A 22,652-nucleotide genomic window follows, 5' to 3' on the forward strand; every position below is an offset into this window, starting at 1 on the left:
CCAGGGGCCAATGAACCCAGACAGGCCTGGGGAGGCTCCCCGGACACAACGGAACCCCATCCCAGGCCTTTGGCAGTGCCGCAGGCCGGGGTACGGGGCCCAGGGCCCGGCTGGGCCCCTGGAGCCAGCCGGGGCTCCCAGGCCCACAGGCGCAGGGGAAGCCTCCCCGGACCATCCGGACCCCTTGTCCCGGGCACCCTGCCACGCGGCAGTCCCCGGGACAGGACCAGGGCAGCATCCGGGCCCGTCCAGCTGAGGACCGAGAGGGGTCCCAGAGTACCCTGTCCCTAGTAATCCGGAGGAAGGCTACATAGCGGTAGGGCTCCTGCCTGAACCATGGGCTCGGTGGGCTCTCTGCTTCCCGGGGGCTGGGGGACAGCGGCTGGGACTCGGGCACGGGGAGGACCGACGGAGCTCTCGGGCCCGGGCGCCCTGGGGGTAGGACTGCCCGGGACCCGTGGAGCCCGTCCCTGGGCACTTTGCCACGCCGCGGGCCAGAGGAGTGAAGCCTGGGAGGATGTTGCCCGGGCGTAGTCCATCTGGTCCCCGGCAAAGAACCGCCAGCCCCGGAGGGGTCTTCCGGCATTCCCTGCCCATACTAATCCGGAGGAAGGCTACCCCCCTTTCTTGTAACCCACGCGCTCCGAGTGACGGAGGGGACCCTAGGCCCGGACGTGCCCGGCCTCCTGGAGCCCTGGCTGGGATCCGGGAGGCAAATGGACCCTCATCGGGACTTCCAGGCCGGCCCGGCCATCTGGTCGCCCCATTGGAAAGCATTACGCGCGACCAGATGGCCGAGGGGAGAGGTGCAACAAGATGGACGGGACTGAAAGGACTCCCCTCTGTCCAACCCCGAGCCTTCGCGCTAGGGTTCCTGCCTGCCCACGCAGGCAGGCTGCAGGGCTCAGGGGCTGCAGGGCTCAGGGGCTGCAGGGCTCAGGGGCTGCAGGGCTCAGGGGCTGCAGGGCTCAGGGGCTGCAGGGCTCAGGGGCTGCAGGGCTCAGGGGCTGCAGGGCTCAGGGGCTGCAGGGCTCAGGGGCTGCAGGGCTCAGGGGCTGCAGGGCTCCGGTCCTGCAGGGCTCCGGTCCTGCAGGGATCCGGGCCTGCAGGGCTCCAGGGCTCCGGGCTGAAGGGCTGCAGGGCTTTGGGGCTGCAGGCCTCGGTGGACGCCCGGGGGACCCATGGAGCCCGTCCTGGGCACTTTGCCTCGCCGCGGGCTGGAGGAGGGAGCACCGGACGCCCCGGGGAAGTGTCGTCCGGGCTTGGTCCATTTGGTCCCCGCCTGTGAACCGCAATCCCCAGGAGGGGTGTACTGGCATACCCTGCCCCTACTAATCCGGAGGAAGGCTACCCACCTTTCTTGTAACCCTCGCGCTCCGAGTGACAGAGGGGACCCTAGGCGCGGACGCGCCCGGCCTCCTGGAGCCCTGGCAGGGCTCCGGGGCTGCAGGGCTCCGGGGCTGCAGGGCTCCGGGGTTGCAGGGCTCCGGGGCTGCAGGGCTCCGGGGCTGCAGGGCTCCGGGGCTGCAGGGCTCCGGGGCTGCAGGGCTCCGGGGCTGCAGGGCTCCGGGGCTGCAGGGCTCCGGGGCTGCAGGGCTCCGGGGCTGCAGGGCTCCGGGCCTGCAGGGCTCCGGGCCTGCAGGGCTCCGGGCCTGCAGGGCTCCGGGCCTGCAGGGCTCCGGACCTGCAGGGCTCCGGGGCTGCAGGGCTCCGGGGCTGCAGGGCTCCGGGGCTGCAGGGCTCCGGGGCTCCGGGCTGAAGGGCTCCAGGGCTGAAGGGCTCCAGGGCTGCAGGGCTTTGGGGCTGCAGGCCTCGGTGGACGCCCGGGGGACCCATGGAGCCCGTCCTGGGCACTTTGCCTCGCCGCGGGCTGGAGGAGGGAGCACCCGACGCCCCGGGGAAGTGTCGTCCGGGCTTGGCCCATCTGGTCCCCGCCTGAGAACCGCAATCCCCAGGAGGGGTGTCCCGGCATACCCTGCCCCTACTAATCCGGAGGAAGGCTACCCACCTTTCTTGTAACCCTCGCGCTCCGAGTGACGGAGGGGACCCTAGGCGCGGACGCGCCCGGCCTCCTGGAGCCCTGGCTGGGATCCGTGAGGCGAATGGACCCTCATCGGGACTTCCAGGCCGGCCCGGCCATCTGGTCGCCCCATTGGAAAGCATTGCGCGCGACCAAATGGCCGAGGGAAAGGTGCGACCAGATGGCCGGGACCGAAAGGACTCCTAGCTGCCCACACCGAGCCATAGCGGTAGGGCTCCTGCCTGCCCTTGCAGGGCTCCGGGGCTCTGCACCAGGGTCCCTTGTCCCGGGCAGATGGACACTTGGCAGGCCGCAGGACGTGGGATCCCAGGCCCTGACCAAACATCAGGAGGCCCGGGGCCGGTCCCTGCTTCTCAACGCAGCCAGGCCGGGGAGATAGGGGAGCCTGCCCAAGCATGAGGGACCCCAGTCCCGGGCACACGGTCCCTCAGGTTGTGCGCTCGTTTTCAACAATTTTTTTCCAAAATTCCGCGAAGAGGCATTCCGCAAATTCCGCCCAGCCCTATGCATTACCACATAGACTGCTTCAAATGTCTGTGCAGTATGCATGCAGTCTTCTAACATACTATACACTTGTCTTTAACAGCTTCAATTCCCCAGACAGTATCCATGTACTTCCAGCAAACATGCTGTCACTCCCCTTGCACTGTTCCAGTGACCCATTCAGCACCATGCAGTAATGCATTCACTGCGCCAAAACTGAAACACTTATAAATTCACCCAGGCACTCTTCTTGCAATAGTATAATCATTCAGTCAGTACACAAGTACTAATGGAGTGAGACAGGCCTTTGCACATAAATTGATTTAAACATGTTTCCACTATGCATGGAGGCCTCTAAGTACCAACACAATTGTCTTTCAGACCTTCAATTTCCCAGTCAGTATCTATAAACTCCAATAAACACTCTGTCACTTCAATTGCACACATCCACTGACTCATATGGCACTAAGTACTAATCTATTCACTGCACCAAAACCAAAAGAGATTCACCCAGTCACTCTTTTTGTAGTACTGTAATGATTCAGTCAGTACTCGGGTAGTTTTGCAGTGATCCAAGTGTTACTCTATGGACTGTTTTAAACGTCTATCTACTATGCATGTAGGTCTCTAGCCACCTACATACTTGTCTTTCACACCTTCAATATTAGACAGTATTCATACAGTTCCCACAAAACTCTGTCACTCTCCTTATACTTCTCCAGTGACCCATTCAGCACCATGTACTAATCCATTCACTGTGCCACATTCTAAATACTTATAAATTCACCCAGGCACTCTCCTTGCAGTACTCTAATCATTCAGTCAGTACCCAAGTACTCGTGCAGTGAGCCAGGCCTTAGCACATGGACTACTTCAAACTCCTATGCACTATGCATGCAGTTCTCGAACCATCTACACACTTCTCTTTCACACCTTCAATTCCCCAGTCAGTATATATACACTCCAGCAAACACCCTGTCACTCCCCTTGCACTTCTCTAGTGACCCATTCAGTACCATGTACTAATCCATTTACTGCGCCAAAACTCAAACACTTATAAATTCACCCATGCACTCTCCTTGCAGTACTCTAATCATTCAGTCAGTGCCCAAGTATTCATGCACTGAGCCAGGCCTTAGCACATGGACTGCTTCAAACGCCTATCCACTATGCATGCAGTCCTCTAACCACCTACACACTTGTCTTTCACAACTTCAATTCCCCACTCAATATTCATACACTTCTAGCAAACACCCTGTCACTCACCCAGTGTGTTTCCTTATAGTACTGTAATCATTCAGTCAGTTAGCATGTAGTCTTTTAGTGAGGTAGGCTTTAGGGCATGAACTGATTCAAAGTAGTATGCACCATGCATGTAGTGTTTTAACCATTGTCACACTTGTGCTTCAGGGCTATAGTTTCTTAGTCAGTTTTTATATAAAATGTGTTTCCACAGTAATAGAATAGTATACATTTTAAAGTTATTAATATACATTTATTTGTGATTCTTTTTTACAGATACTGTTTTTCAACGTTAAAATAGAGAAATCATGCCAGAAAAAAAAAGAAAAGAACAGAGACAGGAGGATTACTTGAAGAAACATCAACCACAAGTATTCAATGTACAAGATAATGTTGCTAAAAGGAAAAAATCTAATGGTAAGATCACAAAGCAAATTATTAAAAATGTTTGTAGGACCAAACAGAATGTTCTTAATGCTGGAACTTCTGAGAATGCTTCAACTAAGAAAAAAATTCAAAATAGGAGGAAAAGCAAAAAAGCAAATGGTCAGTCAAAGGAGACAAAGTATGGTAAAAGAAGGCAAAATCAGTATAAGGAATTACGCAAAAAAATATTTTAAAAGAGTGTAGTGCGTAATTTGCTGAAAGATGTGAAGAAATACAAAAAGAGAGCTTTATTTTATAAAAAGAAGAAGCATATTGAAAACATTGTGGAAAAGGCTTTTGAAATAAAAAGTAAACTGTTTATTTTAGTATTAAACAGAATTCGATCACTAGATAAACCAATCCATGTAATGAAGGCCACAAGTAGGAGGAAAAGAGTTATTAATAAAAAAATTAATTTGTGATGTTTTTTTGGGAGAATGGAAACACAGTTCCAGTTCAGAGCCTTTTTTTTAACGAAGAGAGTTATTCACAGAGCAAAACATTATTGTATGCAGTTGACACCAGTGGTAGAGGTTATGAGGTTAGAGACGGTTGTCCAATTGAGAAAGAGAAAATGGTTGAAAGAAATGCAGAAGAAGTGATAGCTGATGAAGTTTTAGGGAGACGTGCTAAAAACCCTGTGTACACTTGGGATTGCAGTAATACTTGCAGTGTACGACAGGAATCTATTGAAAAATGATGTCGTTTTTTACGAGCCTACACTAAAAAAAAAGTGTAAAACAAAAGATTAAGCTGTTGCCAGGACTAGACCCTTGCAGAGTGAGAAAACATACTGGTTTGCAAGGTCATTCTCTGGCTTGTCTTTCTAGGAAAGTTTGTCAAACTGTTTTTCACCATTTCAGAATGCTGGCAGTACATCATACTCAAATGCGGAAGTTAGTGAGAAGGTTGTATTATGCAAAAAGTCCAGCACTAAAGTTAAGTGAGTTGAACAGTGCTCTTTTGCTTGGGTCAGTATCAGATGTGAACAGGTCTGTGATGATATTGAGTTTTGTTACTTTGGTCCTCAGCAAGAGACTGAAGAAACTGACACATTAGTAGAACAAAATGTTGAAGACAATGTACAACCCGTAATTACAGAAAAATTTGAGGATGAAATCACAAAGTTTAAGGTAATTTCAGGTGAAAGACCAAATGTTTCTTGTATTTGTTGTCGGCGAAGTTACTATAAAAATCAGACTAGGGGTGTCAATCTGTATTTAAAAAGTGAAATAGAAGATAATGATAAGTGGATGGAATGTGCAACTTATTTGTTGGTAGAGGATTGTTTTGATTTGTGATCTGAGCAGCGTATTTGCAAATATTGTTATAACAAATTAGAAGAGAATAAAATGCCTGCTAGAGCTGTTCATAATAATCTAGAGTTGGTTGCTATTCCACCAGAGCTGATAGATTTAAATACGTATGAGTCTATTCTCATACAATGTGTTCACCCGTTTCAGGCTATTGTTCGTATGGAGCCCAAAACAGGTAAATTACCTCCATCAGAGTTACAAAGAGGATTGAAAGGAAGAGTTGTGTATTTACCGCTAGATTTAAGGAAAAATATTGAAAGTATTGGTATAGACCATGCAGAAAATGAGGCACTAGTCATTCTAGTTAATGGTGTTCCTACTAAGAATAAGAAAATTTGGCAAGAGTTAAAGGATGTTAGAAAAGTGCAAAAGGCGTCATTGTATCTGTTAAAAAATAATGAGTACTTTAGAAATGGGTTTGTTGGAGAAGAAGAAATAAATTTAGCAGAAGATACTGAAACAATAAGTGGACAAATAGAAATGGTGGACATGTCCAGATGTGAAGAGATCTATGAACATTACAGTGTACATCCACTTCATTCCAAAGAGGTGATGGGGAATACAATTGAGTTGTTTCAAATGAAAAAAGCAACAGGAAGTCCCATGAGTGTATGGGAAGAGAGCTTGGAAGCTCGTTTTTTCCCGCAGTTGTTTCCAACAGGAAAATGTGGACAATATGATGAACGTCCTGTGCAGATTCCTGCATATGAATATCGGACAACAAGATTATATGCAGAAGATACAAGATTTCGACAATGTATCCCTTATATGTTTCATCTTCTGTTTGAAAGTGACTTGTCTGGACTTTCATATGCAGTAAATCACATTTTAAAAACTGGAATGCATCTTCAAAATGTAACTGCCAAGGATTTTATGGATAAAGTGCATCAGAGAGATGATCATTTAGAATCTCAGTTGATTAATCTGATGGCATGTCAGCGTGGGACTAATGAATATTGATACCGTCGACATGGAGAACGGAAATGTATGCTACGGAACTTGGGAACTCCTACATGGTTTGTTACACTAAGCTGTGCTGAGTATGCTTGGGATGATTTACTTGAATTTCTTCGAGAGGCAAATTCCAATATAAAAAATATTGAATACAAGACACCTGGAGAATTGTGCTCTTTGGATCCTGTCAATGTATGCAGATATTTCAATCATAGATTTGAAGCTATGATGTCTTTCATCTGCAATAAAAAGAATCCTCCTCTTGGAGAAGTTGTGGATTTCTTTTGGAGAAAGGAGTATCAAGCAAGAGGTGCTCCTCATATACATATGTTGTTATGGATCAAGGACGCCCCCAAATTTGGAACAGATTCAGATGAAACTGTTTTGTGTCTCATTGAAGATTATGCTACGTGCTCTTCCCAATAGCAGAGAAGATAAAAACTTAAGACAACAAGTCTTACGATTTCAAAGCCACAGGTGTGGAAAATACTGTCGACGAAAGTACAAGTCAAAGGATACCTTCTATACCAAATGTCGTTTTGGATTTCCACGTCCTGTATTATCCAAAGGAAGAGTGAACAGTTTTATGTCAGCTATGCGACATACCATCACAAGAAAGTCTCCGAAAAACACCTACAACTTATGAAAAAGCCAAGAATCGAAATACATAAATGACTACAATCCAGTTATTTTATCCATGTGGAACGCTAACATGGATATTCCGTATGTTGCGGACAATTCCATTGCTGTTGCTCGATATGTAACGTCTTACATTACTAAATCAGAAAAGACTGAATTGAAAGAAATGTGGGAAGAGATTTCTCACGAGAAGACTCTAAGTAAGAAATTATACAGTTTCAGTTTGAAGATGTTATCGCATCGTGAAATTGGAGCATATGAATGTTCAGATCGGTTATCATCTGCAAGTCTATATTCCAAAAGTAGAAGAATCATTTGGGTGAGTCTAGGTCTTGCAGGAATGCAAAATCGGGTACTGAAATCTGTTCAAGAAATTGAATATTTAGCAGAAAATGAACCAGAAAGTACAGATATTTTGAAAACGAATATGTTGGACACATACTACCCAAATAAAAGTCATCTTGAGAACATGTGTCTCTATGAAGTGCTGCAAAACTACACTTTTAAACGGAATACTACAGAGAACATCAACTATGGAAATATGCAGTGATTGGTTCCGAAGGATGTCTGGTGAAACAAAGGAAAGGAAATTTAATTAATCACAGGAAACTGAGTTGCGACACTGCTGACAAAAGGGAATTTTACTTTTGCAAATGTTCAAACCATGGCGTTCAGAACTGGAATTACTTGGAGATTTTCCCAGCTATGAAGATTCATTTAATGCTTCTAAAGATAGCATACAATGCAGTGCTTTCGCAAATTATGTCAAAATGTTGAATGATGAAATTGATTAAGAAGCTACAATTGCAGCTGAGATTGCTAGAGACAGTTCTCAAGACAGTCAAAGTTCTGCTGCACTGAGTCAAGATCCACTAGGACAACCAATTGTTGAAAATGAAGCAGCGATTGCAATGAATGAGGTGGAAACAGCAATGTATCAAGCTCAAGAAGATGCAATACAGTTAGGAAACTTGGAAGAACAACTAAATGTTGAACAGAAACAAATATATCAGCAAGTGAAAGAGCAGATTGACCATGGATTACTTCATGAAAAGAGAGGGTGCTCATGTACATCATTTCAACCTATCCGAATGTATGTGAGTGATCAAGCTGGAACAGGAAAAAGTTTCTTAATTAAAGTAATTACAAGTTATCTGCAGAAAACAACTGATTCGCATTTGTCTTGTGTTGTCACTGCTCCAACTGGGTTGGCAGCACATAACATTAAAGGAATTACTTTACATTGTTTACTAATGCTGCCAGTAGAGCATGACACCAAATTGGAAAACCACAAGCTATCTGGAGAAGCTTGTTGTGAAGTTTCAAGAGTCCTGAAGAAAATGAAACTTCTCATTATTGATGAGGTGAGCATGGTCTCAAACTTGATGCTTGCCTTTGTGCATTTAAGAATGCAGCAAATTCTTAAAACAGAGTATGACATGTTATTTGGAGGAAAACACGTCATAGTTTTTGGAGATCTACTGCAACTGACTCCGGTAAAAGGACAACCGGTATTTAAATCACTAGCCCATGAAGATACCAGAAAGTCTCTTGGCAGTGTTGGTAATGTGAACATTTGGACTCATTTTGAATACAAAGAACTGACAACAAATATGCGACAGGCAAATGATGCTGAATATGGAAGTATTCTTCAAGATATAAGAATTGGAATTCTTTCAAAACAAGGCAAACAAGCTTTGGAGAACCGATTACTTTGCAAAGTCTTTCCAAATAAAAATGCAGTTCCTGCAAAAGTGTACATGGAAATTGCTAAAAATAAATCAGTGATTTGCTTAATGCCAACACTGCGCGAGTGTTCCATATTCAACGAAGAACTATTGAAACTGGAAAATTAAGAAATTGTAAAAATGGAAGCCATCGATAAAATACAGCATGAAGGAATCACTTTTATCTTGGCGGGAAAGTTGAGATCAAAACTGGATTGTTTAGAAAACAAAATATATAAAACTGCTGGTTTAGAAAAGACACTATATGCTTGTGTAAACGGTTGGGTAATTTTAAGGCGTAATTTGGATGTAGAGAAAGGTTTAGTTAATGGTGCAATGGGTAAAGTGGTGGATTTAGTGAATTATCAGAAAAAAGAAGGAATTGAATTTTTAAAAATTAAATTTGATCAGGTTGAAGTTAAAGAAATTGGTCGTAGTTCAGTTCGTTTTTTGCTTGTAAAAGATTTATTTGTCCGTAGGAAACAATTTCCATTTTCTCTGGCATACGCAGTGACTATTCATAAATCTCAAGGATTAAGTGTAGACAGTGCATTGGTGAACATTGGATCTACCGTATTTAAAGAGGGTATGGCATATGTTGCTTTGTCGCGAGTCAGAACATTATCTGGTTTGTTTTTGATTGATTTTGATGAGACGAAGGTTACTGCAGATGCAAACTGTGTAAAAGAGTATAATAGGTTACAAAGGGTTTATGCTCCAAATTTAGGTCAATATCCTGTATTTGAAAAGCGTGTGGTTGGTCGAAAAAGAAGGTTCGAGAATATCTATTCTGAAGGTGCCAAGAAGGGAAAAGAACAAGATAATGTTGTGATTGTAGATAAAAAGGAATTGGACACTGTTGAAGAGATTGTTGGTTATCAGTTTGAAAATAGTTCAGGTGTCAACTGCTATGCTAATGTAGTGGTCAATGTTGTTTATCTGGAAGGTTTGCGAGAACAAATTATGCAGAATCGGCAAAAAAGATGTTGTTCTCTGTTGCATTCTGTTTATGAAAAGTTGACAACAGATACAAGTAAAATACAATCTGTTTCAGATGTTCGTAGTCTTTTGTATGTGTGTTCTGGTTCTACACAATTTTCACAAAATATCCAACAAGATGCTCAGGAATTTTTAATGTATATGCTTACCATTTTTGAAAATGAAGGTGTAGAAATAGAAAATATTTTTGGCCTTTCTTACAAATGGGAACATCATTGTGAAAATTGCATGTATACATGTAGCACCAATGTAGACACAGAGATTTCTGTATTTAACATGACTGTAAATCAGTGTCTTTCAATAAATTAGTTAAGGTGCAAATCAAAACATGGAGTGTAGCCAATGTAAATCAGAAATGTTATCCACATTCTTAACAAAATATGGAAAATACATAATTTTAATGATGCAACGTTGTACAGCTGACGGAAGAAAATTGGATACTTTAATAAAGCAATTTGTAGCAGCACTTCTATCAATATCAGGAAGGACTTTTGTAGCAATTGCTATTAATTTTCCATTATGGTCCTTCCGCCACATCTGGACATTACACTGCCTATCTAAAATGTGGCAAAGGCTGGACACTTTGTAATGATTCCCAGTTGGTTTTTAAACAACGTTTGCCTGGGTAATTACAAAATTCCTACCTAATATTTTTAAAGTCAAAGTTTTAGGAAGATAATTCATTCTCTGAGGAATTTATTATTATAATTTAATAGGACTACCATTGGACAATTTACATAAAGAAGGAGTGCAAAAATACCATTTGGCCTCAAGGAAAGGTATATTTTTGAATTATGGACTTTTTGGTGGTCATTGATTCGGTGAATATTTTAAAGCGGCAATATTAAAAGTTATAAAATTTTGTAAGCCGTAAGCATTTCATATATGTGTGATTTGTATTTTCTGGTACTTTACTGAGAATAGCATGTTGTTTTTTTTTAACAATCTTTCTGATGGTTTTTTTTTTTTTTGCCCGCTGTTAAGTGATGAGTACGATTGAAATCACTATTTCTAGTGAAATTCAATATATTCTGAGAACAGCAAAAAAGGCAAGCAAATTACTTTGTGGAAATTATGCTGTGTTGTAAAAAATGTATTACATGTTATTTTATTTTTTTTCTTTCACAGATCCAAATTTTAAAATGAGCAATTTATATCAATTTAGATTGCAATGAAAATCTGAAAAAAATGTATACCATTTTTTATTCCTATTACTGTGAAGGTAAGTTTAAATAAGTCTCAGTATGCAGACTGAGGAGGTCTGCAAGAAGCTACAAAGTTGAAACACGTTTCTAAAAACACTCTGTTTATACCTATGTAGTTTTGAAATCTGATCATAATCAGATATCATGTGACCTCCAAAAAAAGAGATTTTAGGGGTTCATAATATATCCCATTGTACCTATTGAAGGACCGCAATCATTTCAATCATTCTTCTTTGAACATCTTTGCAGACAAAACTCTGTGCTTACCTTCTATCATTCGCAAGGAATTTTAAAACCGGAATGCGCAAGACATTCTTTCATATTTACAAAGAGAGGAAAAGGCACTCTGTGTACTTTTTCTACTCCATGTAAATACAACCTCATCATACACACCACTTTGCGTTGAAAGGGTGTTCTATAAGTGTTGTTGTGCATGATTGTACTGAATACTCATTGAACAAGACACATCTCTAGATTTAACAGAAATCATAAATCTCGATATGTGTGTGAATGCTGCACCATTCTAAAATTGGTGTAGGAAAGCACAACAAGGAGAATTGTTTTCATTTCTCCACATTTTTATATCTTCAATGCATGCTAAAATGTTCAGCATACATTGAAGGAGAAAAATGCATTTTCTCATTATTTTTGTGCAGGAAGGTGTGTCTTCCTGCAGAAAAACAAACAGCACATGACACAGATATCCTTGCACTATGGTGCAAGGGTGCCTGTGTCACCACATGGCTGCAGTTTAAGCAGCCGTGCAGAGAGAAGCATAGATTTGCAACATATTTATGTACATATGTTGCATCCCTGTGCTTCGGAAGTACTACAGCACACTGCAGTTAAAGAGGTTACTGTGTGATGCTGCAGCACTTCCTCATAGTTCTGCACTTATACATTCACCATACGCTACTAATGCATTCATTTAGTCAATTACGTACTACACATACATTCATCTAAACTTTCACACACTAACAAAGAAATTTAGCTTTTTTTTAAACCAGGAAAGTTAGTTCTTAGAAGAAATTTTTTTTTTCTTCATTTTTTTTTGGGGGGGGGGTTTTCCAATGATTTTGTGATTTTTTTGGGTTTTCTGAAAAAAAAACCGGGAAAAAAACAGGAGGAACAAAACAATGAATTTCAGGGGGAAAAAAACCCAAAAACTAGCAATGGTGACTTTCTTGCCGGTGGGAGATCAGATCGATCGACTGCTCCCCGTAGCACAAAGTCGGATTGAACTTAGTGCAGAGCACTTTTAAAAATTGAAATTGAGGACGGATGTCCAAGTTTTGGGCTGACGGATGCACTCTTGAAGTGCTCGGCTGCGATGAGGTGGAAGGCGCAGGAGCAGGAGTGTCTCATCCGTTGGCATTCTTCTCGTGCAAGATTGACAGGATGAAGGGTCCGTAGGTGCTTCATCATGCTGGCTGTCCCGCATGAGTATTTCTTTGTCGGATCCCCTCGAGACAGCACTTTTTTACAAATCTTGCACGTGACCAAGGTGGCATTGGTCTTCGTTTGCCCCTCGGGAAAAGTAAAAAATGTCCACGCCACTGAAGAAAAACGTGGTGTGCGTGCTGGCTCCTCCAAAAATAATCCTTAGATGTATGAGGAGATGCAGGTGATGCCTGCTGCCCTGAAGCCATTTTTAGGAGAAAAAAGTTAGAGCGAAGTGTAAACTTAGTCCCAAAAATCTTCTTCTCTGCAAAGAGATGCTCCTCCAAAGAAGGTGAAAGAAGAATGATTGAAATGGGTGGGGTCTTTCAATAGTTAGAACAGGAAGTGTAATGAACCAATCAAAACTCTTTTTTTGCAGGTCACATGGGATCCGCGCACCCTTCGCTTACGCAGCACGCACCCAGCCCGCATCCGTGAAATTGAATTAAAAAGAAATATAGGATTAGATGTAAAAATATATTACTTTTAAGACTAGTTTAGAGTTTGTCTTCAATTAATATTCACATGAAATACATATATATATGTTTTTTTAAATGTCAAATATTTCGCGGGATCCGCTCACCTACCGCGTCTTGCACGCACATGACACATCACGGAAGCGCGTAAACGTCGCGTTACGTACATCGAACGTGTGGCGTATAGGCTGGGAGTCGCGTACCGGTCACGTTGCGATAGCGCACTAAACACGTACCCAATCCATACCATGCGCGGATGCTATCGCGTAGGGATCGAGAACGGTGCGCATAGGGTGCGCGGATCCAAAAAACATAGGGAAAAAAAATAGAAAAAATTTTGAACATATAGTTAAAAAAATATTTTTTAAAATATAAAAAAATGTTTGAAAAACCCAATAAAAACAAATAATATTTTTTAATTTTAAAAAGATTTAAATGAAAAAATAGGTTAAAAGTGTTGAAAAAGAATTTCAAAAAAACATAATTAATGAAATTGACACACTGAAATTGAAAAATATAGAAATCCAATGAAAATCATTCAACATGATATCTTTAGAGATAAGTTATAGATAGGAATTAGCATTTAGAAAACCTTTGAAATTCACTGAAAAAAACATAGGTTTCATGCATGTTATAGTTAGGAATTGGCATTTAAAAAACCTTTGAAATTCACTGAAAAAACCAAAGGTTTCAGGGGCGTTATAGTTAGGAATTGGCATTTAAAAAACCTTAGAAATTCACTGAAAAAACCATAGGTTTCAGGGGCGTTATAGTTAGCTGGACATTTCCCTCGTACAAAACCCTAGAAATTCCCCCGTTATAGTTAGTTCAGCTAACTATAACTCGCGCCCCCGCAATTCACTGCTGATGACGTCACATATTACATCACTCATGACATGGTCAGTGACATCACTGATGACATTACTGATGACATCTGAAATGACATCACTGATGACATCACTGATGACGTCGTCCATGTGATAAATTAGTGCATCTTCTCACACCCTTTGATATACTCAATCAAAATTTCAGACGTCCATTCTCAAAACTATAGATACTCCAATACCAATAACTACATACCCACTCATTGACTCTTAGATCTTCACACATATCCACTCACTCGTAGTCACTCATACTTACAGTCACTCAGTACAGGACTATCATATGCATTTATACACCTACATAGACACACACACACCTCCAATCATCCATAGAGGTACACTCACACCTAGTCAGTCATGCAAATAATTAATCACACTCCCATTTACTTACCTATGCAGTTATACACACACAAGTTCACTTACTCATAAAAATAGTACCACATTCTTACGCTCTTATACAATCACTGATACAAGCACACACTCATCCATACAGCCACTCTCACAATCACACACTCTCACATATACCCACTTATATACTCTTACACACATATATACTGCCTTTCACATATGTAGTTACTCACACATGTACCACTGAGCTATACATTCAATCACTAACACACCCATACATACACTCACCCAACCATACATTCCATCTCAGATGCACTCTTAAAACCATGCACCCATAGAATCACCCACTTACACATGTATGCACAGTCACACACACCCCACCCACACAAACTCTCAGGCACCCATACAGATACTCAACCAATCAATAACCCATAGAGACACTCGTATAACTATTCACAAAAACCATGCATCCGCTTATACACCAACAGACAGACAGATACAGACATTCACACAGTTTAGTCACTAGTCTGCAGTAAGATACGTTTAATGACTCACTTATAGTCAGTCACGCACCTACTAAATCATCCATTCACACACTTATACACCCACTCATTCTTCCATAGGTTTTTCCCTATATATATATTAAACATATTTAAAATTTACAGAAAAACACACTCACTGGATGACGTCATCAGTGATGTCACTGACCATGTCATCAGTGATGTCACTGACCATGTCATGAGTGATGTAATATGTGACGTCCTCAGCAGTGCATTGCGGGGGCGCGAGTTATAGTTAGCTGATCTATAACGGGGGAATTTCTAGGGTTTTGTACGTGGGAAATGTCCAGCTAACTATAACGCCCCTGAAACCTATGGTTTTTTCAGTGAATATATATATATATATTTGTATGGAATCGATACATTGATGATTTGTTTGTTGTATGGCCGGGATCTGAACAAAGCCCAGAGAATTTTATAGGCCAAATTAATAGCAATGAGTTGAATCTGCATTTTACCTGCAATATAATTAAAGAAAGAATTTGTTTTCTGGATGTAGAGGTGTATGTATCACAAAATCAGCTACATACTAAACTACATCAGAAGCCTACTGCAGGCAATACCACTCTCCATTCCACCAGCTTTCATCCTAAGCACACTATTTGTAGTATCCCATATGGAGAAATGCTCAGGTTTAGGCCCATTTGCAGTACAAATAAGAATCTAATTGAGGCACAATTAGCCAGTAAAGAACGTTTTTTAGAGAGAGGCTATTCAGAAAAGACAATAGACAGTGCCATCAACAAAACTAAAAATCTGTCTAGAGAGGAACTTGTATCCAGACCCTCTCGTAAAACCAAGAAACACACTCTAGAGAAGGAAACAGTAACAGACAAGAGTGGCCCCAGACTAATCTTTACGTTCAACAAACAAAAAGATAGTCTGAGTAAGATCATTACTAACAATTGGCATTTGTTAAATAGTGATCCCATATTGGGTCCTATTTTACCTACACGACCAACGATTAGAAAGGCCCCCTCTACAAGTGATTTTCTTGTTAGCAGTAGCCCTGAACTGACAAAGAATCGAGGGTGGCTTTCAGAAAGGAAGGGTTTCGTAAGATGTTCAACATGCAAGGCATGTAAACATGGGATCAGTAAAACCACGTTCCAAACGGCCTTTGACACTAAACCCACAAAAATCAGCAAGTTAATCACCTGCAAATCGGAATATGCCATCTATGTTTTGGAGTGCCCTTGTGGACTGCAGTATGTGGGAAGCACAAAACTGCAAGTCCACAAGCGGATCCTCCAACATTTGCAAGCCATAACAAACAGGGATATAAATTATCCAGTGGCTCGGCATTTCAATGAGATGCACGGGAACGATGCATCCCAAATGAAATACTTCGCCATAGATACCATTCCACCTTTACGAAGAGGCGGAGCTAGAGAGGCATTACTACGCAAGCTCGAGACCAAGTATATGTTGGAACTCGGCAGTAAAAGCCCGCAGGGATTAAACACAACGGAAGCCCTTTACACGTGGCTGGACTAGACATTAACCTGACATATTAAATAGTCAGTGTTAGCAATTTAAGGTAGACATCTCTGATATTCAGGATATAAGCATTTTAAGCTGCTTGGGACAAATGGAGGATTTTGCATACTCTCTACCTAATATCACTTTCCTTTTATTTGAGCAAGTACACTATTAAAACCATAAAAATAGAAAAATGAAACAAAGAATAAAAATTATCCTTACACATGTAATCTTAGCACAACTATGACCTACTGAATCCCAGGCAGGATTAGTAATGGAGCATATATTGGGTTTTGCACTTGTTTTTTTTAACATGAATAATTAAACAGTTTCAGCTGTCGGGGGGGGGGGGGTTAGCAGGCCCACTATGTGCATAATACAAACCATGTATACTTGCAAAAGATGTTGTAGCAATGTAATTGACAAAGTGTATTTACACCGGAATTTTAAAGGACGTGGTATGAGTGACATTGAATATTGAGCATCACATATGTACTGTATTTAAACAGACAACAGGGTAGGTGTATACCATATTTAGAGACATCTATTCGCCAAATGATATGGTTTTAAAGAGCTTTTATATATATTTAATGGGGAAAACAAAATCTCTATTTGTTTATATACATTTTAATATCTTGTAGTATTTTAATGACCAGTTCATATTCATTTGGGCGATCGATAATGTGAGTATTGCTAACATATTATGCAAATTATTTGCTAATATTAAGTTGATCTTACTCTATGCTTTTTAGGTAATTTATTAATGCATATTTCCACATTTGTCTTTTTGCACAATGACTTTGTCAACCATTACACAAACCTTACTTGTTTAGCTGCTAGTTTGTTTATGACGTGATAGTCTGTTATTTATGTTTATAGGTTGCACTGGCACTTTAAAAATGGGGAAGTGTTGTCAGCGCTTCATGTGATCAAGGTCCTTGCGGACCGAAACGCGTCATGGCGGCATAGCGCAAGAAATATAAAATAAATGAATTCGCACAAAAGAAGAGGTGTCCGTTCCTGCTTTCTTATTCATGTTGCAGTTGAATCTACTGAAAAAAGGTTACCTGGAAAAAAAAAATATATATATATATATATATATATATATATATATATATATATATATATATATATATATATATATATATATAATGTATGAACTCCATTCCAATTCTGTCCTCTGTACCATGCCTCGCACTGACCTACATCAAGTTTGTAACTTGTGCCTCTCACCGGAGCATAAGGAGAAAGACTGAGAGACATGTAAATCGTTTCGGTCGAAGAAAACTCTACCTGATTGTCTGGCTCGATGACTAGAAATGCACCGAGCCTCCCAAACCAATTTTAGACCTTCTTAAAGCTAAATTGGATCCTAAACAAAAGAAGGTTTATATCAATCCTGATATGGGAGATATTTCTGCTAAAACACCGCAAAATGCAAACTTCTTTCAGAGGACCCAGCATATAAAATCCCTCTGAAGAAGAAAAGACATGGCTACCAACTCTGCTTATCCAGCCCCACAATCCCCTCCACCATCTTCTCCATTTACCAATTCTAGATCCTTTACACATAACACCTCAGGGATCTCCACATACACTGCCTGGATGAAATTATTTTGATGAAGACACTCATTTGCCTGTAGGCCCATGGAATTATTACACCTTTGACCCTTCATTGGATACTGACCCAGACCTTTACCCCTGCAAAGCCATCACCACCGGACGATAAAGTGGCTTATCAAGAACTTCTTGCTAGAGCAGCAGAGTATCATGGGGTGCCCTTACATAAAGAGTCCTTAGAAGAAGACCTTTTATTTGAAACACTTGGGTCCACACACGGGTCCAGTCATACACTCTTTTTGTTAAAGGCCTTGATGAAGCATGCAGATGACATCTTCAAAGACCCTGTACGAGCACGTATTTTAACTCCCAGAGTAGATTCCTTCAAGCGACACGTGTGGGGCAACGCTCCTCTGGGCATGCCGTGTCGCTTGACGGAAACTAGTGTCACTTGCAGCAGATCCTTTCGGACTGCGTGTTTGATTGTTCCACTCGCGTGGACACTTACCAAGCCGTAGAATCAATTTCTATTCCTGTGTCTGTGACCTGGAAGTATCCAATAACTTTTGTGATTTGCTTGGTTCTATTCATCTGTTTGACCAGATAAAAGGGTCAATTATTACTCTTCTTTCATCGTCCTGAAGATGGTCTAACGGACTTATATGCCACCAAAACGTCGACAAGCTCATCTATTTACCCCGAGATTCACTGCTCAAGGAATTGTTTTCTGTTAGTGTCAGATTCATTTTTCGTGTTTTATCATTTTGGAATAGATGTTTACACTAATGCCTTGAAGGTTTCAATTCCTGTATATTTTTCATCAACCTCGGTCATTGTGTCCTGTTAGTATATTTTTTGTACACTTCTTTATTTGTTTATCCACATTCAATGAGATTATAATTTGAGAAATGTATACCCGTGTTTGAAATTGTTTACTGTAGATTTTTTGTGATTGAATTTAGCAAATTGTTGTAAGATTGCTCATGTGTTAGTCACCAACTGGGACTCAACACAAAGTCATTTGTTTAAATGGTTTAATTAAGGTTTCTGAATAAAATCCCTTGTAGGCGCAGTTACCTTCCAAAATTTAAAAATAGAGCATTCTGATTGGCCCAGGGAGCTTTGTTTTCCTTGGGCCATCCCGCTCCCACTGGAGTTGGGCTCCCGTGAAAGGAGTGCTCTGATTGGCAGCCAGCAACATGAGAAAAATGTTGCTGGCAGACATTAAGAGACCCGGGGACTTATTCCCCTGTCCTGAAGTTATAAAAAGAATATATGTGGGGGCAGGCTAGGGATACCCTGGCCCACTAGGTCCTATGGCTGAAAAGGGAAAAAAGGGAAAAAAACTCAGCGATCCCGCTGGAAAATGGCAGCCTGGCCATATTTATTTACCATAAGTCCCAGGCAGCCTACCCCCGGGGCTGTGTTTGTAAAGGGGAAGAAGCTGTGTGGTTCCCCCTCCCTGAGCCTCCAGAGTCTTTGAGTATCCCACCCCCAGGCCAAAAATAATGCTTATGTGCAGGGGAATGCGCGATACCCTCCAGAGCCATCAGAGACCACCCCCGAACATTTTATCTATGGGGAGGGGGGTACACGCCGTCCCTGTCCTCAAGCCATCAGAAACCCAGGGAGCCCACACGGAGGGCCCCTCCCCAGGGCTGAAAATGTTCAAAATGGGGGTGGCAGCTGCATGCCCTCCCCCTCGAGCCTCTAAAGGCTTTATTTTTCAAACCGGCCCTGTGAGATAGGGTCCCCAGGGCCTAGCAAGACTCGGGGAGGGGAGCCATGGGCCCCCTCTCTCTCCTTTATTTAAAGAAGTGGCCCTGGGCGATGGGGTACCCAGGGACAGGCGCTGCAGCCAATCTCAAAGCCAAAAACAGTGCGCGGCGGGGGTTGCATTTATGTGTGGAAAAGAAGTATTATTTTTCATTAAAAAAAAAAACAATTTTAAAAAATGGACTGAAAAAACAAAGGTTAAAGTAACGTTATAGTTAGGTGAATTTGTCAGTAACAACATTAACATTTTGAACTAAAAAAAAAATCCACCCACAGAAATTCACCAGTTTTAGTTAGCAGCACTAACTATAACTTGCGCCCCCGCCATGCACTGCTTAAGACCTCACATATGACATCACTCATGACCTGTCCTATGACATATTTGAGATATCATGAGTGATGTCATAAATTAACAGGAGAGTGGCAGAACATTCTTTAATTGTGATAATATATTAATTTTAAGGTTTATTTTGGATTAATGCTGAGAGTTTGCAGTTTGTCCTGTCGAGTATGAAGAACACTGCTTTGAAATCTACTGTAAATGAAATAGATCTGTGTAGGATCTGCAGTGGCCGCCTCAGCCATGTGGTGAAACTGCCTCCGAGGTGTCTTGCCGAGCTGTAAAATGACTGTATTGAAGTTCTCTTGATTATGTTTTTATATAACGGGCTGTCAATGTTCACTGTCATCGTGATCTTTTGTCACCCCTAGGTTCTCTACCGACGAGGGTCAGTGCTGGTCTACCTACACATTCTCTAAGGTGCCCATCTACTTCAGAGGCCTAGCAACAGAGCCTGGAGCAAAAGCAATGATTGTCAGTGTCTGGGGCTACAGCCAGTCCCTTTTTTCTCGCCAGTGGGTTTCCTACACCATCGACTTCAAAGATCTTGTGACCAGACCTTGTGAGTGTCTGTTTCTCATGCCTTCTTTCATTGTACTTCTCTTTGCCAGTGCATCTCATGCTTAACCTGGTGCACCTCATTATTTTTCTAGTACTAGAATAAACCGACAGCTCTGTCAATGCAGTTCAGCTCAGATCCTCAACATCTTTGAACCACAATACTGCCTTGCATCACACACAGGTCTGCAGATGCTTTTAAGTTCTGCCCAGCAACTCCCTGCTACTAAGTCAGTGCTGACAGTTTGTATGGCTCGTCGGAGGCACATGAACTCTAGTGCGGCATCAATACCTTTCCTTCAGAAGTCTGGCTCAAGACCTGTGCCACTGGTCTGTTTACTGCTGGGATTGAATGCACGATATTTTTTTTCCTACCACTTCTGTTTTGCTGCTTTTTATTGGTTCTTTTTGTTCCCTCGCATCTTAGGTGGAGAGACTGACTATATCCAATGGTTGGCTCACTCCAGTAACCTTTCCGATCCCTCAGACGGCTGCCTTCTGGGCTATAAAGAGCTATACCTGCGACTCCGTAAGACTTCTGGCTGTCGGAATGGCCGGGACTACACTGTTTCTAAAAATCCCTCTACGTGTACCTGCACTTTGGAAGACTACCTTTGGTATGTGTCTCTTTATTATCAGTTTATTTTCAGTGTGTGAAGGGTTTCTGATCAGGGAAGATATCAGCTGGGGGCACACTGCACCAGTCAAAGTGAGAAAGAAGCTGCCAATGTCAACACGATCTATATTGCGGCTCCTGCTTGCTTTCGTCATGAGCCCATTTGGTGCTGTGAGCAATGTATAGGCCACATATGTTCTGCCCATTCAAGCTCTTTAGTTCTGAGATCTCATTTGGATACCTTATCTTTGTGTGCCTGTGCTGCTGGTTGGATAATACACAATTCTCTTAGATGTATTCTTGTTCATGCCAAATTCAGGAATTTTCTCTTTTTAGGTTTAAGCCTCCTGTCTGGGCACAAAGACATATTAGGGACATGCTGGAACCTCACCTAGAAATACATTTTGCCCATTGTTTACCACTGACTTTGTTTTTTTTGTCTCTTACACTTGTATACTTTCTGTTGGCTGCTTTATTGGTTTTAGGCTGTACTACTTGAGGTTGGCGCTTCACTGGAGCATACGCTTTTTACTACCTCTCTGAGTGGCTCCTTCTATCCTCCCATGACTGTTTTTGGTAACTTTCTTTTCAATTTGTGATGCATTTCATTAGAATGCATGTTATAAAGCTGTCTCCCGATCCAACCGCTCTCTCTACGGCTTTAGTAATGCGTTTTGTGTATTCTGCAGTCACTTTCACCAGAAGCGGTTTCTGCCTCGGTTTTTGAGGTACATTTTATGCATCAAAGTATTTTGTTTAGAGGTTACTGTTCACAGGGCGTGCTTCACGATCCACAACAGCATGCCTTCCAATGGGATGACAGAAGCTGTCCTTTTGTCTTACAACGGCTAAGATTGGTAGGTCACATAGGCCTAAAAAAAGCATGCTTTTTGTTAAAGGCAAACTCCCTCTCAAAAGAACACATATGGGTAGTTACAGTTAGGATCCTGTTTCCATGAGAAATGCATTTTTGTGTTGCTAATAACTGTTTGACGAATCTCCACAAAACTTTCTAAAAAAGGGCTTTTTGTTACCTAGTTTGTACATGGAAACCTAGTGGAAACCTTGGGGGGGTTCCCATTACTGGCTCACCGATGGGGCCCTTTGCATACACAGTTTGGACCCGGGGGATGGGGCCATGCGCCCCTTCTTTACATACACGGCTGGGCCCCCTCCCTCTTTGCAAATATCGCTTGGGCCAAGGGAATGTGGTCCCCAATGCCAAATCCGCCTTGGGAGGGGACACCATGTGCACCCCTCCCCTTGTGGTCCCAAGGGCCTATCAAGGTTCAGGGAGGGGGGCTGCGCGTCCCTCCCCAACTCTTTAAGTTTAATAGTTGCCCTGGGGGATGGAGTCCTCAAGGCCTAACATGGCTCAGGGAGTGGGGGCCATGTGGGCCCCTCCCCTTTAATTTTAATAGTGGCCCTAGGGGATGGGGATCCCTAGGCCTGGGGAGGCTTAGGGAGGGGGGGCCACATGGCCTCCTCCCCTTTAAAATATATATGGCCCTAGGAGATGGGGTCCACCAGAGCCATAATAGGTTTGTGGAAGGGGGTACGCAGAAAGGCCCTGGGGTCCCCAG

The 22,652-nt window shown here is 42.4% G+C and overlaps 1 protein-coding gene across 4 annotated transcripts in view; it reads left to right on the plus strand.

Annotated features, from left to right (window-relative positions):
* LOC146871072 (sortilin-like) overlaps positions 1–22,652 on the plus strand; it is a 947,375-nt gene that overhangs the window by 646,275 nt on the left and 278,448 nt on the right. For all 4 annotated transcript variants that reach the window (XM_085650259.1, XM_085650260.1, XM_085650261.1 and 1 more), the window contains 2 exons: positions 20,267–20,457; positions 20,881–21,070. In XM_085650259.1, the coding sequence (XP_085506385.1) occupies positions 20,267–20,457; positions 20,881–21,070 (381 nt within the window). The remainder of the gene's footprint in view (positions 1–20,266; positions 20,458–20,880; positions 21,071–22,652) is intronic.

Source organism: Triturus cristatus, chromosome 1_1 (assembly GCF_964204655.1).
Source record: "Triturus cristatus chromosome 1_1, aTriCri1.1, whole genome shotgun sequence".
NCBI lineage: Eukaryota > Metazoa > Chordata > Amphibia > Caudata > Salamandridae > Triturus > Triturus cristatus.